The sequence below is a fragment of the Jaculus jaculus genome, chromosome 11 (genome assembly GCF_020740685.1).
Source record: "Jaculus jaculus isolate mJacJac1 chromosome 11, mJacJac1.mat.Y.cur, whole genome shotgun sequence".
In the NCBI taxonomy this organism is placed as follows: Eukaryota; Metazoa; Chordata; class Mammalia; order Rodentia; family Dipodidae; genus Jaculus; species Jaculus jaculus.
The window spans coordinates 82538727-82563766 of NC_059112.1; the positions used below are offsets into that span (position 1 = coordinate 82538727).

General features: G+C 41.1%; 1 protein-coding gene across 5 annotated transcripts in view; it reads right to left on the bottom strand.

The window, feature by feature from the left end:
- The window catches only part of Pld1 (phospholipase D1), a 224524-nt gene that overhangs the window by 90347 nt on the left and 109137 nt on the right, over positions 1–25040 (bottom strand). For all 5 annotated transcript variants that reach the window (XM_045161639.1, XM_045161640.1, XM_045161642.1 and 2 more), the window contains exons 11-13: positions 23947–24030; positions 10758–10839; positions 367–477 (exon numbers count right to left, since the gene is read on the bottom strand). In XM_045161639.1, the coding sequence (XP_045017574.1) occupies positions 367–477; positions 10758–10839; positions 23947–24030 (277 nt within the window). The remainder of the gene's footprint in view (positions 1–366; positions 478–10757; positions 10840–23946; positions 24031–25040) is intronic.

Below are 25040 nucleotides of genomic sequence, written 5' to 3' on the forward strand. Positions count from 1 at the left end.
AGGGGTTGGGGAGATGGCTTAGCAGTTAAGGTGCTTGTCTACAAAGCAAAGGACTAGTTCAATTCCCAGGACCCATGTAAGCCAAATGCACAAGACAGCACATGTGTCTGGGGTTTGTTTGCAGCAGCTGGAGGCTCTAGTGCATCCTTTCTCTCTCTCTCTCTCTCCTTCTTTCTCTCTTGCTCACTCTTGAAAATAAATAAATAAAACAAGAAGAAAGTATATTTTGTTTATGTTTGAAGACTCACTGGTTTTTAGTCACAATAAACATTAGGGAAGTCTTTAGATTATGGCTGTCAAAGAGAAAATACACCCCAAGTAGCCTATGGAATAATAGGCATTGGTCTCTGAGATGAACACACGTACCTTAATGTTGGGGTGCAGCCGCATCAAAGTCCTCTTGCTGTACTCACTATTGATGCCCAGGGCAAGCTCCACTTCCTTGTAGAGCATGATAAAGATGCGCACGCCCTGTTGCTGTCGCAAGAGAAAACACAGAGCATGAGAGTCCCCCGGGATACGGGTTTCCTTGTCTTCCTCCTTTGTTTGTGTCAGATTCTCTTTCTTCTATAAACTGGCATAATAAAATATTTAATGAAAAAGCAATATAATGAGGTAAAACAAAAGTATATCAAGACATAACAGCAAAAAATAATAATAATAAAGATCCAGACAGCACTTCGAGATGGAAGCAAATAAATCAGGGGTTCAAGGTCATATTAGATTATATAGTGACTTTAGGGCCACCTTGTCTCAGAAAGAAAGAGAAAGAGAGAAAAAGAGAAAGATCAGACAAAGAAAGAGAATCAAAGAACACAAAAAATTTCTCCCTTTCATTCTTGCAACATTCATCAAGAGAGTACAAGGACTGACTGAGACAGAATACTGAAATTGTAACTGCTGCTACTGAAAATGTCCAACATTATTGCCATTTTTATACCCTCAAACACTTGTCATTGAGAAAAATTTTGACCTGATCACATGACAGAAGTAGGTTTTCTTTTACTTTTCTTGACACTAAGCCTTAATTACTTGAAGCAGCAGTGACGAGAAATTTTGATGTGATAACTTATGTTTAATATCCTTTAAGCATTTCTGGGCATAGTTTTCATAGAATTTTTCTTCCCTGAAAGAAAAAGTTAAGTGGAGAAAGTATTTCTTCAAAAATGAATGTGTTGGTTCATCCTCTTAATTTACAATTCAATTGGTCTTTCTATTTCACTAGTGAAAGAGCTTGTCTAGCATTCAAAGGTCCTCAAGTTTCAGCAGAAACTTGTCCTAACATGGACACACCAATTAACGCTACTCCTTCCCTAAACTGTGGAGTTAAATGAAAACAGACAAGGCTGATGTAATACATTTAAGTATCAAATTAAATCCAAAGTGCTTGGTGAGCTCTCACAAGCTGTAAAATCACAGTACTAATATGAAGCATCAAGAAGGCATTGTAGGGCTGGAGAGATGGCTTACAGGTTAAGGTGCTTGCCTGCAAAGACAAAGGAGCCAGGTTTGATTCCCCAGGACCCACATTAAGGCAGATGCCAAAGAGGGCGCACAGATCTGCAGCACCTGGTTGCACTGGCATACCCATTTTCTCTCTCTTTCTCCCTGCCTATCTCTCTTTCTCTCTCTTGTAAATGAATAAAAATAAAAATATTTTAAAATGACATTGTCTCTTAGTCAAATGAGAGGGGCTGTCTTAATAAATAAGGTGGAGAGGGATTGCAGAAAACATCCATTGTCTAACTCTGGCTTCCCCTACCTGTCCACACCATATTCAAAATAGAAAATAATCTCTTCCCTTCAGAAAACTCTGTTTATCCCCATCCACACTTTGAGGACTGCTTTTGCTCTGAAAGCATTGTGAAGAATATTACATGCATACTGGATCATGCATCTAAATTAAATCTAGGAAAAGTCAGACATGGCCGCACACCCCTGTAACCCCAGTCCTGTGAGGACAGAGAGGTACTGGGGCTCATCAGTTAGCCAACCTGACTGAAAATGACAGCTCCAGGTGCAGAAGAGCCTCTGTCTCAAGAAAACTATACCAAAGGGCAGTGCAGGAGGACACCTAAATTCTCCTCTGGCCTCCACATACATGTTCACGAAATATGCACGTTTTCCCACACACATACATATCTTATACATACACACCATACACCCAAAATGAACTGCACACCAAACATACCACACACACACACACACACACATACACACACACAGAGAGAAATAGATAAATAAATTATACCTAAGCATTTTAATATCACAGAGGTCAATACCAAGTATATTTCTGTAATGTTTCCAATTGTATTAGAGATGCAGCTATCTAATAAGCTATAATGACAAAAAAAATCATCTAGTTAAAATTTAAATGAATACTTTATGACAATTAGTCATTGTTTACATTGAAAATCTGAATTAAAAACTTAATAAGTTTTACAGGCTTGAACCATCTAGAATAAGAATAGATCTTTTTGCAAAGCTATACAATTTAAAGTAATATGAGTTACATTTTAGGTAGCAGATCACAGGATATAAAACCATGGAACAAACATACAGTTCCTGGTGTTGCTCTGTCAGTACCAAGAAGCATGTTTGGGCCCCTAAATTCCACATCATTTCACCAGAAGTGACGTTCCTAATGCCTGATATGTGTTGGCCCTTTTTGGAGAGACACACAAAATTTATATGCTAGAGTATAGAGTATATTAAAGGAGATTTGAGTACAGAAAAAGAATCACCTTTATTCTGAAAAAAAAAAGATAAGTAAAATGACTATATATGTCATTCCATTTCTTCAGTTACCATCTGCTCTTTGGAACTCACACATGATGTGAAAATTATTCAACTAGGATTGTAGTCAAATATGTAAGTGTAGATTTGAGCACAAAAGTAAGGATATGAAAATATGGGAAAAGAACATATTTAAAAAAAAAAACAAGCATGGTAGCACACTACTATAATCTTGGCCCTTGGGAGGTAGAGACAGGAGGACCAGAAAGAAGTTCAAGATCATTCTAGACTATATAGTGAGCTTAAGGCCAACGTGGCCTACATTATAACCTGACTGAACGAAAAAAGAGGAGGGAGCTGGGGGATTGTACAGTGGATAAAGTGTTTGCTGTGTATGCGTCAGTATTAGAGTTTGGATACCCAGAACCCATGTAAAATCTGGGCACTGGCAGGCATCTTTAATCCCATCCCTCTTCAGTGAGAGGGAAAGCAGAGACAGGAGAACCCACTGGAAGCTCACTGGCCAGCTAGTATGGAAAACAGAGCAGTGAGCAATAAAAGACCTGTCTTCAAATGGGGCGGAACGCAAGGAACGACACCTGAAAATTGTCCTCTGATCTCAACATGCATGCTGTGGCCTGCGCATGCCTGCACTCATACACGCACACGCACACACACACACACACACACACACACACACACACACACTCCACAGTGAACACATAAATTTCTGGTGGTCTTGCCAGTGAATGATCTGTAATTCATCAGTGTCTCAAGGGTTCTAAAGAAAAATGTGATGATTTTATTTTTCTCCTCTACCATTCAAACCTATTTTTCCATTAAGCATTTTTAGGAATCAGCACTGAAAAATGGCTATCCAAGAAAGTCCCTCATTGGAGATATATAATATAAAGGGGCTGGGAAGATGGTTCGGTGGTTAAATGCACTTGCTTCTTTCACATCCTGCCATCTGGATCCGATTCCCCAGTACCCACATAAAGTGAGATGCACAAAATGGGACATGGGTCTGGAGTTTGTTTGCAGTAGTAAGAGGCCCTAGAATTCCCATCATTCTCTCTCTCATAAATTAATAAAACCCTAGATTAAGAAACATGATATAGAGCTGGAGAGATAGCTTAGCAGTTGAGGTGCTTGCCTGCAAAGCCCAAGGACCTAGGTTCAATTCCCCAGTACCCACATAAGCCAGATGCACATGGTGGCACATGTATCTAGAGTTTCTTTGCAGTGGCTCGAAGCTCTTGTGTGCTCATTCTCTTTCTCTCTCTCTCTCTCTTTAAAATAAATAAATAAAATGTTTAAAAATATATATTATAGGGGGCTGGAGTGATGGCTTAGTGGTTGAGGTATTTGCCTTCAAAGCCTAAGGAACTGGGTTCAATTTCCCAGTACCCACATATGCCAGATGCAGGTGGCACATGTGTCCGGAGTTACTTTTGCCAGTGGCTAGAGGCCTCGACACACCCATTCTCTCGTTCTCTCTCTCTCTCTTAAATAAATAAATAAAATATAAAAGGATATAATATAAAGTTTAAGACTCTAAATTTCAACCTAAATTATGTAACATTATACCTGACATCTCTCATCAGGTTCATTTGTTTCTAGTGGATAAAATTCCACTTTCAGGGCATATGACATCATTACTGATGAAGGGCAGTAGTTGCAAATTGGGAACTTGGCTGGAATCCTGAAGTCTTCCATTTACCTGCATAACTAATGGATTTTTGAAACAATAGAGGACAGAGAGAGGTTAGCACTAATCGATTATATCATTACCCTTCATTTATTAATGCCTGACACTTTCTCCCACACTATGTCTTTCCTCATTAACTTATTCTCAAGGAAATACAGTAGAAACTCTAAGCCTTTTTTATCTTAACTACAAATGACTAATAAGGAAGTCATTAAATATAATGGGGTTTGGGATTATTTACTTACACATACAGCTATAATAAATAGTTAATTAGTGGCAAGATTCCTGTGATAATAAAGCAGTAGTTTCTTTGCTTTATCATAGTATTACAACACTATGTTAAGCTTTATAAATGACAAAGGAAAGTTATTGTCAAGAACAAAGGTATTTGCTTTGGTATAAAGTGGAGGCTCATAAAAATGTAGGAAATATTTTGGAAAATGAAAGCCAAATTTACAAAAGATGACTTATGCTAATTTTGTAATTTAAAAAGTGCATTTTGAAGCACCTTCCTACATGCTAATAATGAACACACTGAGATCAAATATCAGGAAAGCAATCCCATTCACAAGAGCTTTCAAAAAGATAATCTCAGAATAAATCTAACCAAAGAAGGGAAAAACTCCTACAGTGAACATTTTAAAACAATATTTAAAAATAAATAAATAAAAGAAACTGAAGAAGATGCTAGAAGATATAAAGACCTCCTGTGCTCATAGACTGACAGAATTAATACTATGAAAATGACTATACTACCAAATACAATCTTCAGATTCTATGCAAACCACATCACAATTTCAGTGTCAGTTTTCACAGAAAAAAAAAAAAAAAGTCTTTTTTTTATTTATACAGAGAGAGAAAGAGTGAGAGAGAGCAAATGAATGAGAATGGGCATGCCAGGGCCTCCAGTCACCACAAAAGAACTCCAGACTCAGGAGCCATCTTGTGCATCTGACTTATGTGGGTACTAGGGAATCAAACCTGGTTCCCTAGGCTTCGCAGACAAGCACCTTAACCTCTAAGCCATGTCTCCAGCACTAAAAAAGTTCTTAAAACTCATATAAGCACAAAAGATACTGAAGAGCCAAAACAATCCTGAAGAAAAAGGAACAGTATTAGAGGCATCACTATACCGGATTCCAAGTTATACTTCGGAGCCATGGGAAGAGAAATGACATAGCAACCAGCACAGAACCAGACGCAGCGATCAATGAAATAGAAGAGAATTCAGAAATGAGCCCAGACAGCTACAGGCCCCTGATTCTTTATAAGGGTACCAAAAATATAAATTGAAGAAAAGACAGCCTCCTCATAAAATGGTATTGGGAAAACTGAATATCCACATGTAGAAGAATGGATCTATCTAGATTCCTATCTCTCACCCTGTGCAAAAAGATCTTAATGTAACACTTTAAAGTCTGCAACTGTTAGAAAAAAAAACATAAAGAATATACTTCATGATATAGGCACAGGCAAGGACTTTATGAAAAGGACCCCATTAGCTCAGGAAATAAAACTAGGGATTGGCAAATGGGATCCCATGATGTCAGAGAACTTCTGCATAGGAAAGAAAACATTCAGGGGAGAGACAGCTTATAGAACAGGAGAAAATCTGTGCTAGCTACACTGACAGAGGATTAATATCTCAAACATACAAAACTAAATATCAAAAATCTAGTTATCCAATCAATAAATGAGCTGATAAAAGGAACAGTCTTCAAAAGATGAAGCACAAATTGCCAAGAAACAGACAAAAAAAAAATTTCAGCATCTTTAGCTAATAGGAAAACACACATTAAAACAACACTGAGATTCCATTTCACCCCAGCTAGAAAGACTATCATGAAGAAAACAAATAACAAATGCTGGGGAAGCTCCAGGGAAAGGAAGAAAAGTTCTTATTTCTTGCCATGGGAATGCAAATTAGTCCAGCCACTAGAAATCAGCATGAAGGTTCTTCCGAAAATGTAAAGGAGAATTACCATATGACCCAGCTACACCACTCCTGGGTGTATACCCAAAGGACGCTAAATCAACATATCACAGAGATTCTTGCATATCTACGTATATTGTAACACTAATCACAAGAGTGAAGTCATAGAATCCACAGAGGTGACCAGCAACAGATGGGTGGATAAAGAAAATGTGCCACATGTACATAGCAGAGTTTTGTTCAGCCACAAAAGGAACAAAATTATGCTCGGTGCAGGAAAAGGGATGCAACTGAAGATAATTATATTACGCAAAATAAGTCAGGCTCACATGCTTTCATTCATATATGGGTCCTAAATTTTACATGACTATAATTTATATATATATTTGTGTGTGTGTGTGTGTGTGTGTGTGTGTGTGTGAACTTTTTAATTAGAGAAGAGAACTAGCAATATTAATGGAGGAAAGAAAGATTTCCCTTGAATGGCCTTTGTGCAACGTTTCTCAATAATAATAACAAATAAGAGACAAAGAAAGGGGAAGATATCAGCTTTGTAGTTACTAAAGAAACAAATTATTATATTTTTTCCTAACAAACTGCTATTGTAAAAGCTCTTAGCTACTTGTTAGCTTTGAGGCAGAGATACTTTTTAATTCCTCTAAAAACATCTATACAATCAGATTGAAGAAACAAATATTCATTTTAATCAAACCTGTGGACCTCTGGGACCCATTAATGCAAAAATAAACATTAAGTTTCAAACCCATTCTTTGTGAAGCTAGCATGTGGCTTTCAGAAGCTAAATTATTTATGCAAAACAGTGTTTATATGCATATGAAATGCTAGATTGGAATGATGTGAGTGTTAAAAAATTTATGACCACAGTACAAATAGATACACAGAGGGGAAGGGGGAGCATTCCACTAAATGTGCCACCAAGTCATTAATCTTTCATACTATTGCTATTTCCTCAGGAAATTAGAAAACCATAGTCCATAATTTAAAGACTATAAGCCTCTGAGAATGGATGAACTGGAATCACAATACTGCTATGAAGCCAGAGTACGGTGTTCACCAGGTCTTCACTGAGGTTCAGAGTCATAAAAGCAAAAAGAAGCCTCACCATTGACTACATGCAACCAGACAGGCACACGGAGGGCAGCCATGAACATGTCAGGGGCAGGAAGTGGATGGGGTTCCAGCCTCAAAGGGTCTACCTCTGAGCCTCGGTGGGCATGTGCTACCTTTCCTTTCTTGAGTTTCCATAGGGGGTCTCAATGACCCCTCACATTTCTACATCTAAAATGTAGCTTTCCAGGGCTGGGGATATAGCTCAGGGACAGCCCACTTGCCTAGTATGCTGGGGTCCATCCCATGTAGAGAAAGGAGGGAGGAAACAGGGAGGGAATGTGTGAGGGAGGGACAGAAAGGATGAGGGAAAGGCAAGAAAGAGGGAAAGGAACAGAAGAAAAAAGAGGAATAAAGGAGAGGAAGGAAGGGAAGGCATATGAAAAACCTACTTTTTTGAATAATGGCACATCCAGAAGCCATAGATGGTTACCAGAAAATTTTCAGTGCCAGAGAAGGGATACCTTCCAGTAGTTGTTGGCCAGGGAGGTCCCTGTTGCCTCCAAAACATTGTAGGCTATTGCCAAGGCCCTTGGTTTCCCATGAGAAAGAATGGTAAGACCCTATTATTGAAGATTTCACATGCCTGAGAGGCAAAGTCACTGAGAAATCAAGTTGGTGGTGAACAGAAAACCTTCTCCCTGTAGCCCAGCCAACTGAAAACTGGAAAAAGCTGCACTGTATTCAGCCTTATGATGACAGAAGTCAGCTGCAATGAAAATAGTGGTCACTGGTAGCCTCCAGTTTGGTCAGACAGGCCAAATGACTGAATGAGTGAAATACTGGCATGTCTGCTCTGGGGGAAACCAACTGCTCTCTAATTGGACAGAAGGTCTGCTCTATGGGAGGAAATTCAGGCCTGGTACTTAAAAAACCTAATCAAAAGCCTATGGCAGGGGAGGTCATGAGCCTTAGGGGTATAAAGCCTACTCTTGTCTGGATAAATGCATATATTACTCTCACCAAATTGCCCTACACTTAATGTTCATAATAATATATTAATGCTACTCTCACTTCTGGTTAGAGAAGCTTCTCTTTTCAGATGGCGGTGGCCACTGGGATGCCCCCAAAGGCAACAGAGTGCTGAGAAGAAGGGACAGAGGACTGTCCAGCACTGAAATATCTCACACCCTCCAAGGCTCAGGGTCCATTGTGGAAGAGGTGGCTAAAAGATTATAAGAGCTAAAGGAAGGGTACCACTCCTTACATGCAACTGTCTGGACAGAAATTGGCCTTGATATCCATGACCTCACAGTGCCTAGCAGAACCTACACAAGACCCTCATAATAGGAGACAAAGATGATGACATCAAATTAAAAGAGAGACTAATGGAGAGAGGGAGGGGATATGATGGAGAGCAGAGTTATGAAGGAGGGTTAATGAGGAGGAGGGAGGAAGATTTTAGCTATCTGAATGTAAGTTCTCTACCCTCTCTCTCACCACCACATTCAGCTTGCAACACACCACTTCAACGGAACCTCCCGTCCTTCCCTGAACACCTCCACAGAATCTCCTGGCTGGTCACCCCCCCCCCCCGCCAAAAAAAAACCCTCTACTACTGGCATGGCTCCCTAGGCCCCACATCCTAGCTGTAACTAACAGTCCTAGTGGGAGCCCAGCCAACCTTATCACCTTACCTTGACCTCTAAGGGTATTCTTATTTCCCCAATATTTACTACATCTGAATATTTCTTCCTTATGAGAAAGGGTTGCCTGCTCTCCATGTCCCATAATCCTCATGTTGTGGGGTTGGGGTGCTCCCTGTGAGGCCTGGCCAATGGTCTCCCTCCTGCCTTCAAGTCTGGTTATTCTGTACTCGACTGATAGGGCTGTGGATCCCTAACTGCCCTCAGCTCGGGGATCGCAGCTTTCATTTATGTCTGTCCACGTATGGTCAGCCAAGTTCCAGCACGTGGTGGGCTTTCAACAACCACATGCGGACTGAAGCCTAAAATAGCGAGTGTGGCACTCAGAAAAGGTGTCATCTCAGAGAGAAAAACATGGGGAAAGGTACAGCTCATTTGACGGACAGGACAATACTTGTAAGGTCATGAGTCCTTCAGTGAGAACCTCCCTGGGCAGGACTAGAACCCTGCTCCCTGCAACTCAGGCCCTGCACAGCTCATGGCAGACGCTCAGCGAGCACTGGACTGTTGAAGGACTATGTGGGTAAAGTTTATAGGACAGGAATATGCAGCTTTGTGAGTGGAATGAATTAACGCTTTCCATCAACATGATGATGATTGATTGACAGAGGATGTGTCTGAAAGAAAATGGATCCTTTGTTCTTTCCCTGTGCCTCAGCAGGGAGTTCTGTCTGTGGATATCTGTGGCACCCTGCCTGTAATAGTACAGGGAAGGGGCATTGGAAAGTGAATAGTGGAAGAGAAAGCTGGAAGGAGGGATAGGCGAAGAGTGGAAAGGCTGCAAGAGAAATCAGCCTGCTCCCAAATAATCAGAATCTGAACAGCTGCTGGAATGCTTCATGATAGAAAAAATAAAATAAAATAAAGACAGTTTCAGAACAGGATTAATAATAAATCCAGACTTATTGTAATTTAATGAATTTGCTTGAGGGTCCACTACATAAACAAGATTCATTGGCAGTATAAACGTAGTTGTTAGTGAACCTGCACTGTTTAGTTTCTTGTTATAAACAAAGAAGACATTCAGTGCTCACCCAGTATCTACAGGGACTGTGGTACAGGAAATGCTATGTGTTATGGCCATAAACTGGCCCCCTGTTGGAAACAAGCACCCTAGCTCTGCACAGGCTCCCTTCCCGACACTCTCCTCCTCCAGCTCCCCCAGCCTGACCACAACTGTTCTCCAGATGCCTGGTCTCCTGTTACAAGCCAGAACAATGAAATCAAGTGCTGCATTGCAGGTCATCATCTGCTATTCAATGATGACATTGTGCTACAATTTGTTTTTGCTATAAAGTTAGCTGGCCACAACTAGCTAACAAACAAATATTAGAGCTGTGAATATGCCCCAGGCTGTGAATAAGGCTAAAATATTTTGCATTTAAAACAGAGGGGAAAAGCAAAACCAAACGAACTGGAAAACAAGTAGCATCCTGGTGTTTTTTTTTTTTATTTTTGTTTTGTCTTTTTTGTTTGTTTGTTTGTCAAACTCTATAGTAAAAAGTTGTAAGTATATATGAAGGATTTTAGGGAAAAAAAAAAGAATTTCAGAAGCAAGAAACATTAGACACCTTCTACCAGCATTTGTCGTGAAAATACATACTGCTTTTCGTTTAAGAATGCAGTCCAATCTCCAGCGATTTCCTTCAACCACGGGGCGTTTCAGGAAGATTTCTGGACTCAACCTGAAATCATAAAACCAAGATTTCAAGGAGCTAAAACAAAATGTCAGGTTCTGATGTGTCTCAGAAATCCAGGGAGGTTCAGCCCAGAGGCTGTGACAGTCTGTATAGAGTCATCTTTGCCACAGTCCACATACAACTTTATATAAGGAAAGGAAGCTCAGCAATACCAAAATAATAATAATAATAACTCAGAGTTGGGCATGGCAACATACATCTGTACTCCCAGAACTGGGAAGGCAGAGAAAGAAAGATCACAAAGTTCACAGTCATCCTTGATACAGAGCACGTTTGCGGACTACCTGGGCTACATGAGATACCACTCAAAACAAAATGAAACTAAAAATAAGACTCATCTTGATGAGGCGATGGGGGCTTAGCTCAATGATGGAGTGTGTGCTTAGCATGTCTGAGGCCCTGGGTTCGATCTTCAGCATTAAAAGAGGGCCTCACCCTCTCTCTTTTATACACATACGTATACACTCACAGATACTAATTGTCCATTCAGTGCTGTTCTCCTCCCTTTCCTTCCTTCTCCCAGAGCCGGCCTTCCACTATCATATTTGCTCATTCTATTTGTGTTGTTGTTGTTGTTTGTATGCACTTGTTCATGTGTGTACATATGCACGTGCACGTAGACGTGCGTGCATGTGGAAGCCAGAGGACAGCCTTGGGTGTCATCCTCGGAAACACCGCCCTGTTTTTCAGACAGGGTCTCTCACTGGCCTGGAACTCACCATGTCGACTAACCCGGAAGCCCCGGGCATCTCCACCTCCCCAGCGCTGGGATTATACATGCACGCCATGACACCAAGCTTTTCCAGGTGGGTTCTGGGGATCAAATCAGGCCCTTGTGCTTGCAAGGCAAGCACTTTACCACTTAAGATATTGATCTCCCCAATCGCTGTTGTTGTTTTTGTACTGAGACTGGATGTCACTATGCAGGCCGGCCTCAAGCTCATGGTCATCTCCTGCCTCTGCCTTCTGCATGCTAGGAAAATAGGCAGGGCCCTTCAGGTCTGGTTAGCATTTGCATATTATGGTGATACTGTGATACGATTCTCAAAGATAATGAAAATGGTAGGCCCTCCTCTGAATGGGAGGCGCACACACAAGCGTGCGTGCACAAACACGCATGTACACATGCCACACCACACAGATAGAAAACCCTGCCCCCACTTCCACATTTAGAACAGGTGCTGTATGGGGGCATAATTCTTGGAGGGGTGTTATTATACCTTCATTCTAAGGAGCCTTGAACTCACTAGGCTACTTCCCCAACCTTAGTATTGCCCAACTTTGGATTTCTCAATAAATGAGACAAAGCCTCTGTGTTCAAGAATGTTCTATTATGGTGAGTTGTAAACATTCTTATGTGAGGATCACTCAAGCACTTGTACACACACATACCTCCAGTTTCAATAGTAGTGTCTATGGGGTGGAAGAAGGCATCCTCATATATGAAATTCTGCAAATGTGAGAGTGAGGCCCTTAGTAGACAGAGCCACAATTCAGCTAATAGAACAGGAGACTCACACCCTCCCTTGGGGTCAAGCCACCATGAGTTAAATCTGCATTTGGGCAGAAGCAATGGCTTAACAGTTAAGCGTTTGCCTGTGAAGCCTAAGGACACCAGTTCGAGGTCTGATTCCCCAGGGCCCACATTAGCCAGATGCACAGGGGTGCATGTGTCTGGAGTTCATTTGCAGTGGCTGGAGGCCCTGGTGTGTTCATTCTCTCTGTCTTTCTCTTTCGGCCTGTCACTCTCAAATAAATAAAAATAAACAAAAAATATTTTTTAAATAAAAAAAAATCTGTATCTGATGTTGCTCCTCTTTAATGAGCAAAAAACAAGCAGAATTAACATTCACCTCTCTGCTGAAATGTGAATTCTAGAGAACAGGAAGAAACTGTCAGGATTAAAGTCTTAAAATTCTAGAGTGCCAGGATGGTCATCTATACTCCACAAACAGGAAAAAAAATAAAACACGGTTCGTAGGAGTGAGAGATTAGATGAAATCATTTGCATACTCTATTTTATTCCATTAAAAACGACCTCAAAGAGACTGTGGGCATAGCTCGGTAGGTAAAGTGCAAGCATAAGGACCAGAATGCAGTCTACGGCCATACCAGCCAATGTCCTCTCATTTCGGAAGCTAAGCAGGGTTGGGACTGGTTAGTGCTTGGATGGGAGGACCAGAATTCAAACCCTAGCAACCACATGAAAATGCTGGGCATGAAGGTTTATACCAGTAATGTGAGCACTGGTGGAAGGGTGAGATTGGAGGAGCCTTGCAGCTTGCTGGCCAACCAGTCCAGCCTCGCCAGTGAGTGGACCTGTCCGATAGGAAGGTGGACACTGTTTCGGAGGATGACACCTGAGGTTGCTCTCTGGCTTCTATATGCATGCACACGCATGTGTCCCTGCATAAACGTGAGTACGCACACAGAAGCCAACTCCACATTTATAAGGAAATATATATTGGACAAGACCAATAAGGAACAGAGTAAGGACTGCATACAGTGTAGGTCCTTATAATTTAGACTAGGAGACAAGGTCTAAGCTCATCTATGGGTGAACAAATGTCACCCAGCAACCAATAGGAAAACACCAAAGGAAACTAGAAGAGGAATAAATGGCTGTGGCATGTTCAATGCTAAATGAGACATCTACACCATCCTCTCCAAGGCTCAGGGACATGGGAGAAGAGGGGTAGGAGAAAGCTAGAGCAGGAGGATGGGGAGGAGTACTGTGAGATGCTGTCTTCTGGACATGAAGTGACTGTTGCATTGAGGACCTCGCTGCACCTATCATTACCACCAGCACAAGACCTGCACCATATTGGGCCCATGAGCATCCCATTGCGGATGGTGAAGGAAGGGGCAAAAGACATCAAAATAGAAGAGGGACTAGTTAGAGAGAAGAATGTGTTCAATAGAAGGGGAGGAAGACAAGAGAAGCTAAAGAGAGGGGGTTATGTTAAAATATATTATATGCATTACAAAAACTGTCCATCCAATTTTAAAAAATTATTTTATTTGAGAGAGAGAGAGAGAGAATGGGCACACCAGAGCCTCAGCCACTGCAAACCAACTCCAGACGCATGCACCACCTTGTGCCTCTGGCTTACATGGGTACTGGGGAATCAAACTTGGGTCCTTTGGCTTTGTAGGCAAGTGCCTTAGCTACTAAGCCATCTCTCCAGCCCTCGCCCTCAATCCATTTTTTGGAAGTGGGGAAAAAAAAACACCTTTCCACCACTCTTCAGTGGCTGAAGGGGATGTCACAGCCATAAAACAGCAAGTGGGATTAAATGCTTGGGATGTGTGTAAAAAGAGTATAGTCATAATATGAAGAATGTAACAACAGCAATAAAATATCCCACAATGACAAAAAGAAAAATTGAAAAGCAGTCAGGGTTAAGTAGAAAAATATATCTGTGCATGGTGAGTTCACCCCAGCTGAGAAACATCAAGTCGCGTACACACAGGGACAATGCTTTTGATTTACAAGTTCATTAAGGCTTCAGACAGCCTCAGTCTGGGGCCACTTTTAGTAGTATACTGTGAAATGAGGTCCTTTTTTTTATTTAACCCACAAGCACTGTGTGCTCTAGGTGCAGAACATTCTACTACTTTGAAGGATCATGATAGTCTACAAAAACAAAATTGGCGGAGGGGGGTTCGATTTTGAAGATAATGTGCAAAATGATAAACAAAAAATGACTGGTCAAGCTCTAAATGAAGTATTAGCAAAGGACACGTGGCAAAGAGTAAGTAGCCATGACTCACTGGCTCACTATGCATGGTCTTCTTTAAGCAACAGTAGGCAAGCCAGGTTCGAAAGAATTGTATACTGCAGTGTTTCAATACACCATGCACACCAGCGATCACATGACACATCACTGCTGCATGTACCACTAAGAAGAAAATAGTAACAAGGGCTGGAGAGATGGCTCAGCAGTTAAGGCGCTTGTCTACAAAGCTGAAGTACCCAGGTAAGCCAGACGCACAAGGTGGCGCATGCATCTGGAGTTAATTTGCAGCAGCTTTAGGCTCTGGCGTGCCCGTTCTTTCTCTATCTGGCCTCTTTCTTCTCTTCCTCTTTCTCTCTCTCTCTCATTCTCTCTGTCTCTCAAATAAATAAACACATGAATTTTTTTTTAAAAAATGGTAACAAAAATTACTGCATGATGATATTGATGGTAGGATGTACCCTCCATACAGAGATGTACCCTCCATATTGAGTTGGCTGGAGAGATGCCTTAGTAGTTAAGGTACATGCTTGTGAAACCTAAAGACCCAGGTTCGACTCCCTAGAACCCACATAAGCCAGATGCACAAGGTGGCAAATTTGTCTGGAGTTTGTTTGCAGTGGCTAGAGGGCCTGGCATGCCCATTCTCTATCTCATAAATAAATGAATAAATAGAATTTAGAATATATATTTATATAAAAAGATGTTCCTTTAAGTAAAGGTACTACTTAGATTTTTACCTTTTAAGTGCTTATATGCAAAAAATAAAGAAGAAAGTCAAAATCAATGGTCAGAGCTCCCATCTTAAATATAGAAAAATAAATAAATTACACTCCAAGTGAGGAGGAAGAGAATAATACAGATAAAACTGGAACTCAATGAAATATTAAACTGAAAACCAATAGGTTAGTTTGATAAAATGAAAAGTTGGCCTAGTGGAAAGCCAATCATTATAGCTGGCAAACTCCTAGCAAGTACTTAGGGAAAAAAAAATAGAAGCAGCACAAATTAATAATACAAAAAAATGACTGAAGTACAGGAAATCACCAAAATGCTTATAATAATCCATGGGGCTGGAGAAATTGTTTCACAATTAAAGTGATTGCCTATAAAGCCTAACGACTCAGGTTTGATTCCCCGATACACATGTAAGCCAGAGATACACAAGGTGGCACATGCATCTGGAGTTCGTTTGCAGTGGCTGGAGGCCCTTGTGTACCCACCCCTCCATCTGCCTCTCTCTCTCTCTCTCTCTCTCTCCTTCTTTTTCTCTTACTTACAAATAAATAAACAAAACATTTTAAAATAATATTTAATGGATAATAAGAGAATATGGTAATTAATTTTATACCAGTATTGGTGGTGATCTTAAAAAATCCTTGAAAAACATTTCTAATCTAGAAATAGAAGAAAGTCAGTCTCATTAAGTATCTGTTGAAACACTGAATCCTGGGCAGGGGAGATAGCTCAGTCAGTAAAGTGCTTTTCATATAAGCGTGAGGACCTGGGTTCAGATCCTGAGCAACCACACAAAATTCCAAGCATGTGGAACACCTGTAACCTCTCAGAGCTGGGGAGGCAGAGACAGGAGAATCCTTAGGGCTTGCTGGCTTGCTAGTCTAGCTGAATGGATGAGCTCCAGATTTTGTAAGAGACCCTGTCTCAAAAACTGAAATAGGACTGAGGATACAGCTTAGAGGCAGAGCGCTTGCCTACCATGCAAGTGCCAGAATTATGGGGGGAAATGAGGTAGAGAGCAATTGCGAAAGACAAGCAACATCAGCCTTTGGCTTACCACCCCCCCCCCACTAGCACCTTCGCACATGCATATGAACACACACCAATGCACATATACATGCAAACAAACCCTACTGAATTCATAATTTAAAACTTTCTCTCAAGGAAAATTATATACTCTAACAATTTTATAGATCAATTTTACTTAACCCTTTTAAGAAAGAACACTTACTACCTCACTTAATGAGGCCAAAATTATCCTGACACTTGAACCAAACAAAGTATAAGAAAACTGTAGAATAACTGTCATAAAGCGTAAGTCATCAAAACTCTAGCAGCTCATAAAAGGACAATAATCATTATCAAATAAGGTTACCTAGATGTGCAAGATTTGTTTAAAAATCAATGAGTGGAATTAAACACATTAGTTGAAAAAAAATCAAGAACAAAATGAGGAGCAATTCAAAAATGCCCCCAAGTTTTAAAAAAAATTGACAAAATTCAACACTCATTTACAATAAAAAACAGCAAATTACAAACATAAATGAACTTGCTCAATAAAGAACAGCTATTAAAATATCTCTACTACTATATATAATTATGAGAATGAATAGTTTTCTCTTAATATTGGGGAAAAAGCATAGAGATCCATACTTCACCTCCTCTTCAAAATTTTACCTGTGATTCTAGCCAATGCAATAAGGCAAGAGAATAAAATATGAGGCAAACTAATTTGAAAGGAAGAAAACTCATAATTATTCATAGTTCATACAATTATATGTGGAGAAAAATCCTAAGGGATCTATAAAAAAAAGTTTGCTAACTCTATTGAGTGCACTTAGCAATGTCACAAGACAATACACAAAAGCCTAATGATTTCTATTTCTTTTTTAATGAATCTTTTATTTATTTGAGAAAGAAAAAGAGAGAGAGAATAGGTGCACCAGGGCCTCTAGCCACTGCAAATACACTTCAGATGTATGTGCCACCTTGTGTATCAGGCTTATGTGGGTACTGGGGAATTGAACTTGGATCTTTAGGCTTCACAGGCAAGTGCCCTAATCACTAAGAAATCTCTCAAGCCCTGATTTCTGTTTTTAAAATTTTTTGTTGTTTTACTTTATTTTTTATTTGTTTGAGAGTAACAGACAGAGAAAGAGGGAGAGAGAGAAAGAGAGAATGGGTGTGCCAGGACCTCCAGCCACTGCAAAGAAACTCCAGATGTATGTGCCACCTTGTGCATCTGGCTTATGTGGGTCCTCGGGAATCAAGCCTCGAACCAGGGTCCTTAGGCTTCATAGGTAAGCACTTAACCACTAAGCCATCTCTCCAGCCCTGATTTCTATTTCTTTCTGCTCTTCATGAACAAGTAGAAAAGGAATGCTAAAGTACCATTTACAATAACTTCAAAAATAAGCACAAACACACGTAACAAAATCATATGTATAGGACCTGTACATAGATAAATATAAAACAGTGCTGAAAAAGAATAAACAATATCTAAATAACTGGAGACGTATGCAATGTTCATGAATGGGAAGGCTACATATTAAAGAGCAGCAACAGAATTTGAAATACCATACAATCAGTCATGAGTTTATTGGTTTGCTTTTGTTTCTTTCTGTTGGTTCTTTGGTCTGGAGGGAAAAACCTAGAGATAAAATTGGCACAGAGAATTCAAGATCAGGTTTGCCCAGAAAGAAAGGGATTCTGAGCACTTCCTGGGGCTGTGGCAGAGAGCTCACAGGCACAAGCGTCTCTGTGGCAGTACTTTCCTCTCTAGTCTGAACAACAGTGATCCCAAGAGTGGCAGAAGGCTCCATGGCTTGGCTCTTGACCCTGGCACTATTGTAGAAATCATGTGTCTGAGCAAGTTAAGTCAAAACTCACTTTTCTGGGGAGAATACCAAAAAGTGGGGATGGAAGGAATTAGAAAGAGTTGAGAACAGGGGCTGGGGAGATGGCTTAGTCATTAAAATGCCTGCATTGCAAGCATGAGAACTTGAGTTCAACCCCCAGAACACACATTACAAATGACAGCAACAACAAAGCGCAGCCAGGTGGGGTAGTGTGTGTTTGTAATCCCAGAGTTTGGGAGAGGGGGCCAATCCATCCTAATTAGTGATCTTCAGGCCAATGCGAGACCTGTCCTAGGTAAAGAATGGCACCCAGGATTGTCCTCTGGCTTCCACAGGCATGCATGTGCACTTGCACACACACACACACACACACATACACACATGCACGCATACCACATACACACACAAATAGGTACACACACAGACACACAGAGAAATAAAATGGTTGTAAGGTCATGGAGAGAGAAGATCTTAGGAAAACAATACAATAAATCTGTTTGTAATTGCCCGTGTATGTATGTGTGTAGGTTTGCTTCTAAATAGCATGCCGAGGAATTGGAGAACCAAAGGAAGAAACAGATTACCAACTAGCTCGAGATTGACCACTAGGTGGCATGCAGCTGGAGGAACAGATCCTAATAGCACTGCAAGGGCTTCAGAAACAAAACAGACGTTCAAACCACAGCCCTGGTCTGCAGAGGTGGCTTAGCGGTTAAGGCGTTTGCCAACAAGGCTGAAGGACCCAGGTTCAACACCCCAGGCCCCATGTAAGCCAGACACACAAGGTGACACATGTACAAGGTTGTGCATGCGCACAAGGTGGCCCTAGTGCTAGGTCTGGAGTTTACTTGCAGTGGTTATAGGCCCTAATATGCCAATTCTCTCCCTCCCAATCGCCCTCTCCCCGCTCCCCTCTCTCTTTCTCTCTCTCTCTCATACACACACACAAAAGAACCACAGCCATGGTCCTGACCTCCCAGGTCAAGCAGGCCCAAAAGACAACAGAACTTTTGGAAGGAACTACAACTTTGGGAAGTCAGCTATGTTAATGATCAGGGATGATACAGAGACCCAAAGATTGGGCTCCAACCAATCTGTAAGTCTGCAAAAAGAGAGGCAGAAAAGAGGGGGAAACCCTCAATGCTTCCGCAGGAAGCCACATGGTCAGCATGGCCAGACTCAGCCAAACAGATGGCACAAATGCTGTGATGGTCACACAGCTCCTCCCATGCCACCAAGAGTGCTCCTGAGGAGCCACAACAGACCTTGGAAATAGAAAAGTTAAACTGTGGCTGCCTACTTGCTCTGAAGCAGTCGGCAAGAAACAGATGGCTAGCTAGTGACGTGTCCCTTACATGCTCTGGGCCACATGGCCCAGAGAGTTCTCTATCTGAACTTCAAAGGTCCACTGATGAAAGTGGCCACTGAACAAAGCAGTGTAACTTTAGGTGGGTGTGCTCAGCACCTCAGAGCCACATCTGTGCCGTTATCAAGGCCGCATGTTGTATATGTGTCTTGACAATTCTGATAATGTCTCCTTTGCCGGACAAGATCTTTAAGAACGGTAGAGACCATTCCATTTGGTGAACAGCTTTAGACATGGATTTCTGGATCTTTGTGGTGAAAAGAGAATTGTTCGCCATCGCTGATAAGAGTAACTGCTCATGTGTGGACCTTGTGTTCTCAGCGGCTAATCTAACTTTATCTCCTCTTGCTTCCAGTCAGCCCACATTCGGAAGGTCTGGTGACAATCTAGCTCCATTCACCTGAGGCCCCTCAACCGCCCTCCAAGGCCTGAGAGTCTAAAGAATGAGAAACCCAAAGAGGTCCAATTTGCTTAGTGCTCGCCTCCTCTGAACTCCTTTCTTTTATCCTTTCTCCCCAACATCTTATCCAAGACTGTCTTCCTGAATTATACCAATGCGCTCTTGGGGTCCTTCAGATAGACACACTAGAGAGTTACTCTAATTACCACCCTCAACAACCCTACTCAGCTCAAAGATGTCTGATTGGTCATCACCCCAGTTCCCTAACAATAGATAAAGTTACTTCTTCAGAGCAGTTCAGAGTGACAGGACCCCAAAATTAAAAGCAAAGAATGTTCTTGAACCGGCCCTTGCAGTCTCTACTTTGCTAGAGGTCACAGAAGGATCTGGCTCCTCCTTATCTCTTGCTGCCTAAAGGAGTTCCCTAGATCTGTTGTCCTTAAACTCTACAGGAGTCCCTCCCTAGAAAAGAGTTCTTCTCTCCTGGAATTAAGATTGCTGAGGATAAATCTGAGCCTGGAATCATAGCTCTTGAATGCGGCCCCCACTCAGATGTAGAACCTGGCACCAAGACTGGTTAGCTCAGCCCCCATTCAGAACCTATGAAACACCCCAATTTGGGTCTCTGGGTGGGTTTTACCCCACTCCTGCTTTGTCCTGGTCAGGAGAACATTATATGCCCTCCTCCCTCCTTCTTTCTGTCTCAAACCATTCTTGCCTCCTTGTGCAAAGATATATGCCTTCCTCCCTTCCCGTAAGCCACCTTTCTTGTAAGGCTCTCCTTCCTAAAGCTCTAAGCTATAATAAAATCTTTCCGAACCTTCAAAAAAAGACCACAGCACTGAAGAATGGTTAGAACTTTTTTACCTAAACACAAATAAGTCAACTGCCTACTCCAGAAAATATAACAAGGGCTGGAGAGATGGCTTAGCAGTTAAACGCTTGCCTGTGAAGTCTAAGGACCCTGGTTCGAGGCTCGATTCCCCAGGACCCACATTAGTCAGATGCACAAGGGGGCGCACACGTCTGGAATTTGTTTGCAGTGGCTAGAGGCCCTGGCACGTCCACACTCTCTCTCTTTCTCTGTTTGCATCTGTCACTCTCAAATACATAAATAAAAATGAACAAAAAATTTTAAAAAAGAAAATGTAACAATACTACACATATGATTTAAATAAGAGTTAGAGTCTTAGAGTATTAAATTTTTCTAGAATAAAACAAGTACTGGGAATTACAATGAACCAAAACAAAATAACAACAACAACAATAACAAAAAACCCTCAATTTGGGAATATAATGAACCAAAACAAAACAAACAAACAAAAAAACCCCTCAATTTGTATAGAAACAGATTCCAAAGGTGAGGTGATGTGGATATTGGAACTCCATTCCATAGTTTAAATCCTTGTCAGATTTATATAAAAATACTGCAACGTAAAAGGGGGAACACTCTGGATATGTGAAATTATCTCAAAGAAGCAGACACTATAGAGAACCAAATAGGAATTTTCAAATAAGAATGCAATTATCACAAAAATAGAAAGAAAAAATAAACAGAAATCTCACTTTACAGGCCCAATACTTAAGTGAAGGTAACAGAAAAATGAAGCAGTAAGGCTGAAGGTAGTGAACTAGACATTATCCAACATGAACAACAAAGAGAAGAAAGATTTTAAAATGAGAAAAGAGACAATAGTAAAGTGATGTATTTCCAAGTCATTAGAGACCTAGAAGAGGAAATATCCACAACAATAATAAGTCTGAAAAAATAATAGTAAGAGAGTTTCTCAAATTTATCTAGAAATATTAAACTACAAATTCAAGATTCTGAAAGTACCCTAAACAACATAAACCCAAGTGGCATAAGCGAACAGCCAAAAACTACACACAGAGGAAGAATTGTAAAAATGACATATTACTTAATGTTGCTCATCAGAAACCATGGAGACCAGAAGGGAATGGAACGACTTCTTTAGCTAGGATGTCTGAAGAGCCACAATGGAGGGAGACAGAGGGAAGGATTTACAAAGAAGATAAGAGAATCCCTAGCCCTGTGAACAGGGGGAGGAGGAGGGGAGGGGAGGAAGGAGAGGAGAAGGGTTCAGTGGACAGTTATTTCTAAAAATGCCAAGCGCATGTCCTAAACACACCTGAAAACATGAGCACCATGACATGTGCTGCTGCTAAGGAATAAAACCCTCATGACATATGACTGCTCTTTCTAGAGCGAGGACTGACCAAACCAAGAATGTCCTCAATTCGTTAAGAGGGAAGTTACAGTCAAGGTTTCATTGCAAAATGCATGTTGTAATAACACGCTATCCTGGTGCAGTTATGAGAAGAAATAACATCCTGGTTCACACTCTTGCTGAATTCAGAAGTATTTTTCTATGTTTAAAAAAGAGTCTATGTTTTACTGTGTAGCCCCTTCGAAGGACACAGCATGTCCTTGCATAAATCACGAGAATGTAGCATCCATTCAAAATCATTTCACTCTCATGTCATTGCTGAAGTTTCAGAAATAGTTTACAAATGAACAAGAGTGTTACACTAATCTTTAGTTAATTCTTGTGTCTAGAAAATAGTCAATATTTGGCAATGACTAAAGATATTTTGGTTGTTACAGGCATCTAAGCGAGCCAGGCGAGAGGTGCCACTCCATGGCCTATGTGCGTGGTACAGCTTCCACAACAAAAAATGATTTGGCCCAAATGTCAATAATGCTGAAATTGGGAGAAGGTCCTAGAAGTAAAAATCTTCATATAACTAAAGTAAAATAATAGAAGCTAGACTCACATTGCTTTTACCTTCCCCTATCCCCACATCCAGAATTAAAAGGATATAAATTATTTGTGTGCAAAGCCAAAGGACCAGGTTCGATTCCCCAGGACCCAAGTAAGCCAGATGCACAAGGGGGTGCATGTGTCTGGAGTTCAGTTGCAGTGGCTGGAGGCCCTGGTGCACCCATTCTCTCTCTCTCTCTCTGTCTTCCTCTCTCTCCCTCTTTCTCTCCCAAATCAATAAATAAAAATATATGTTTAAAAAGAATATAAATTGTTATTTTTTTTAGATTCATATAGAGATAAACAAGGGGAATTCCAGCTGGATGTGATGACTTAGGCCTATCATCCCAAAACCTTTGGAGGAAGGAGGATCACCATGAGTTTTGAGGTCATCCTGGGTATATATGAGTTCTAGGCCAACCTGGGTTATACTGTGTGACCCTGTCTCCAAAAAAGAAGGAAAAAGGGAAGGAAGAAAGCAGAGAGGAAGGGAGGGAGGGAGAAACAAGGGGGCAGTTTGTGACATTGAAATTCCTTGAAGGATAACATAGTCTAGACATTTTTGTTTGCATCCAGCAGTGCTGGCATATGTGCCGGGCTTTCCCTGGGGTGACAGGTAACTGGACCGAGGTCACACTGCACCACCTCCAAATGTCAAACTCCTCAGGAGCTAATGAGCTTCAGCTACGAGATTTCTAGTAGCATTCATAGTCGTCATAGCTCGCATGGAAGCTTGCAATGCGAAAAGAAAGATGAAACCTGATGTACCTGTCCTAGGGCTGCCCGGCCATTACGAAGGGCCTTTCACCGGTAACAGACAAATGGAACTAGGCCAATTTCAAAGGGACAATTCAGGAGCATGTTCATTGGACCTAGCGATGAACATGCCAAGAGGGAGAAAGATGTGTGGAGAGAATGGGTTTCCTCTATCTCCACAGCCATATTTGTAGTATGACACAGTTGCTAAAATATCTTAAAAATAAAAAATAAAATGCATATTTGTGTGCCTGCTTTCAAATGGAAAGAAAGAACAAAACTGTTCAAGCAAAATATTTTAAGAATTTACTTGAAGGCCAATTTTTTGAGCAATTTTCTCACTGGAAGCTATTCTCTTTGTTGTACCTTGGACTAAACCACTGTGCCAGTTTTCACACTGTGTGATGGGAAACACAGAAACGTCTAGATAAAGTCCTTGCTGACAAATACTAACCACCAATCCGTGATGAAAATTTCCTCCTCTGCCTCCTCCATTGCATTTGCTATGTCTTCAAAGTAACCTTTCGCATTCACGTACCTGCAAAACAAGGGATTTGATTTGTTGCTGCTCTTGACTTTATTTTTTTAACTAAAAAAAGACAAAAAAAAAAAAACAGAGAAAATGATAAACATATCCTAGATTAAAACAAACCATGTGTAGCACTGCGTAATCTGCATTTTGCTTTGTGTGAATAAAAGCAAGGGTTGTAAATATGGCCTTGACCTACTGTCTATTACGTAGGATCAGTGCAACGTAAAGGCCCAAGCAATCTCTGCTTAGAGGGTAGTAAGTTAATGAAATCCAGGATCCAACAGGGCCTTGTTTTGTGTTTTCTTCTCAGCCTTAAAACAGCCCATATTCCAATTCCTAAGTAGAAAGCATGTTAAAGGTTTAAACAAACTTCCATTTTTTTTAAAAAAATTGTTTTATGTTTATTTACTTATTTGAAAGTGACAGAGAAAGAGGCAAAGACAGAGAGAGTGCAAGAGAATGGGCGCGCCAGGGCCTCCAGCCAAGGCAAATGAACTCCAGACATGTGCGCCCCCTTGTGCATCTGGCTAACATGGGTCCTGGGGTATTGAGCCTTGAACCGGGGTCCTTAGGCTTCATAGGCAAGCACTTAACTGCTAAGCCATCTCTCCAGCCCCAAACGTCCATTTATATCTCCAAGACATATAAGAAGGTTTTTTTGTTGTTGTTGTTAAAAAGGCATATATGAAGTTATTTTGGCTTTTTGTTTGTTTGTTTTGAGACAGAGTCTCATGTAACCCAGGCTGGCCTCCAACTCAGTAAGCAGCCACCAATGACCTTGAACTTCTGATTCTGGCTCCCTCTCCAGAGGGCTGAGAATATAGGTGCATGCCTCCACACCCAGTTTATGTGTTGCTGAGAATTTAACCCAAGGTTTCCTATGTGTTAAGGAAGCCCTTGACCAGCTGAGTTACATCCCTAGGATGGAAAAACACTGCAAAAATCAGACTTTGGGAGAGTCATGGGGGCATACATCTGTAAGCCCAGCACCTGGGAGGTAGAAGCAGGAGGACCAA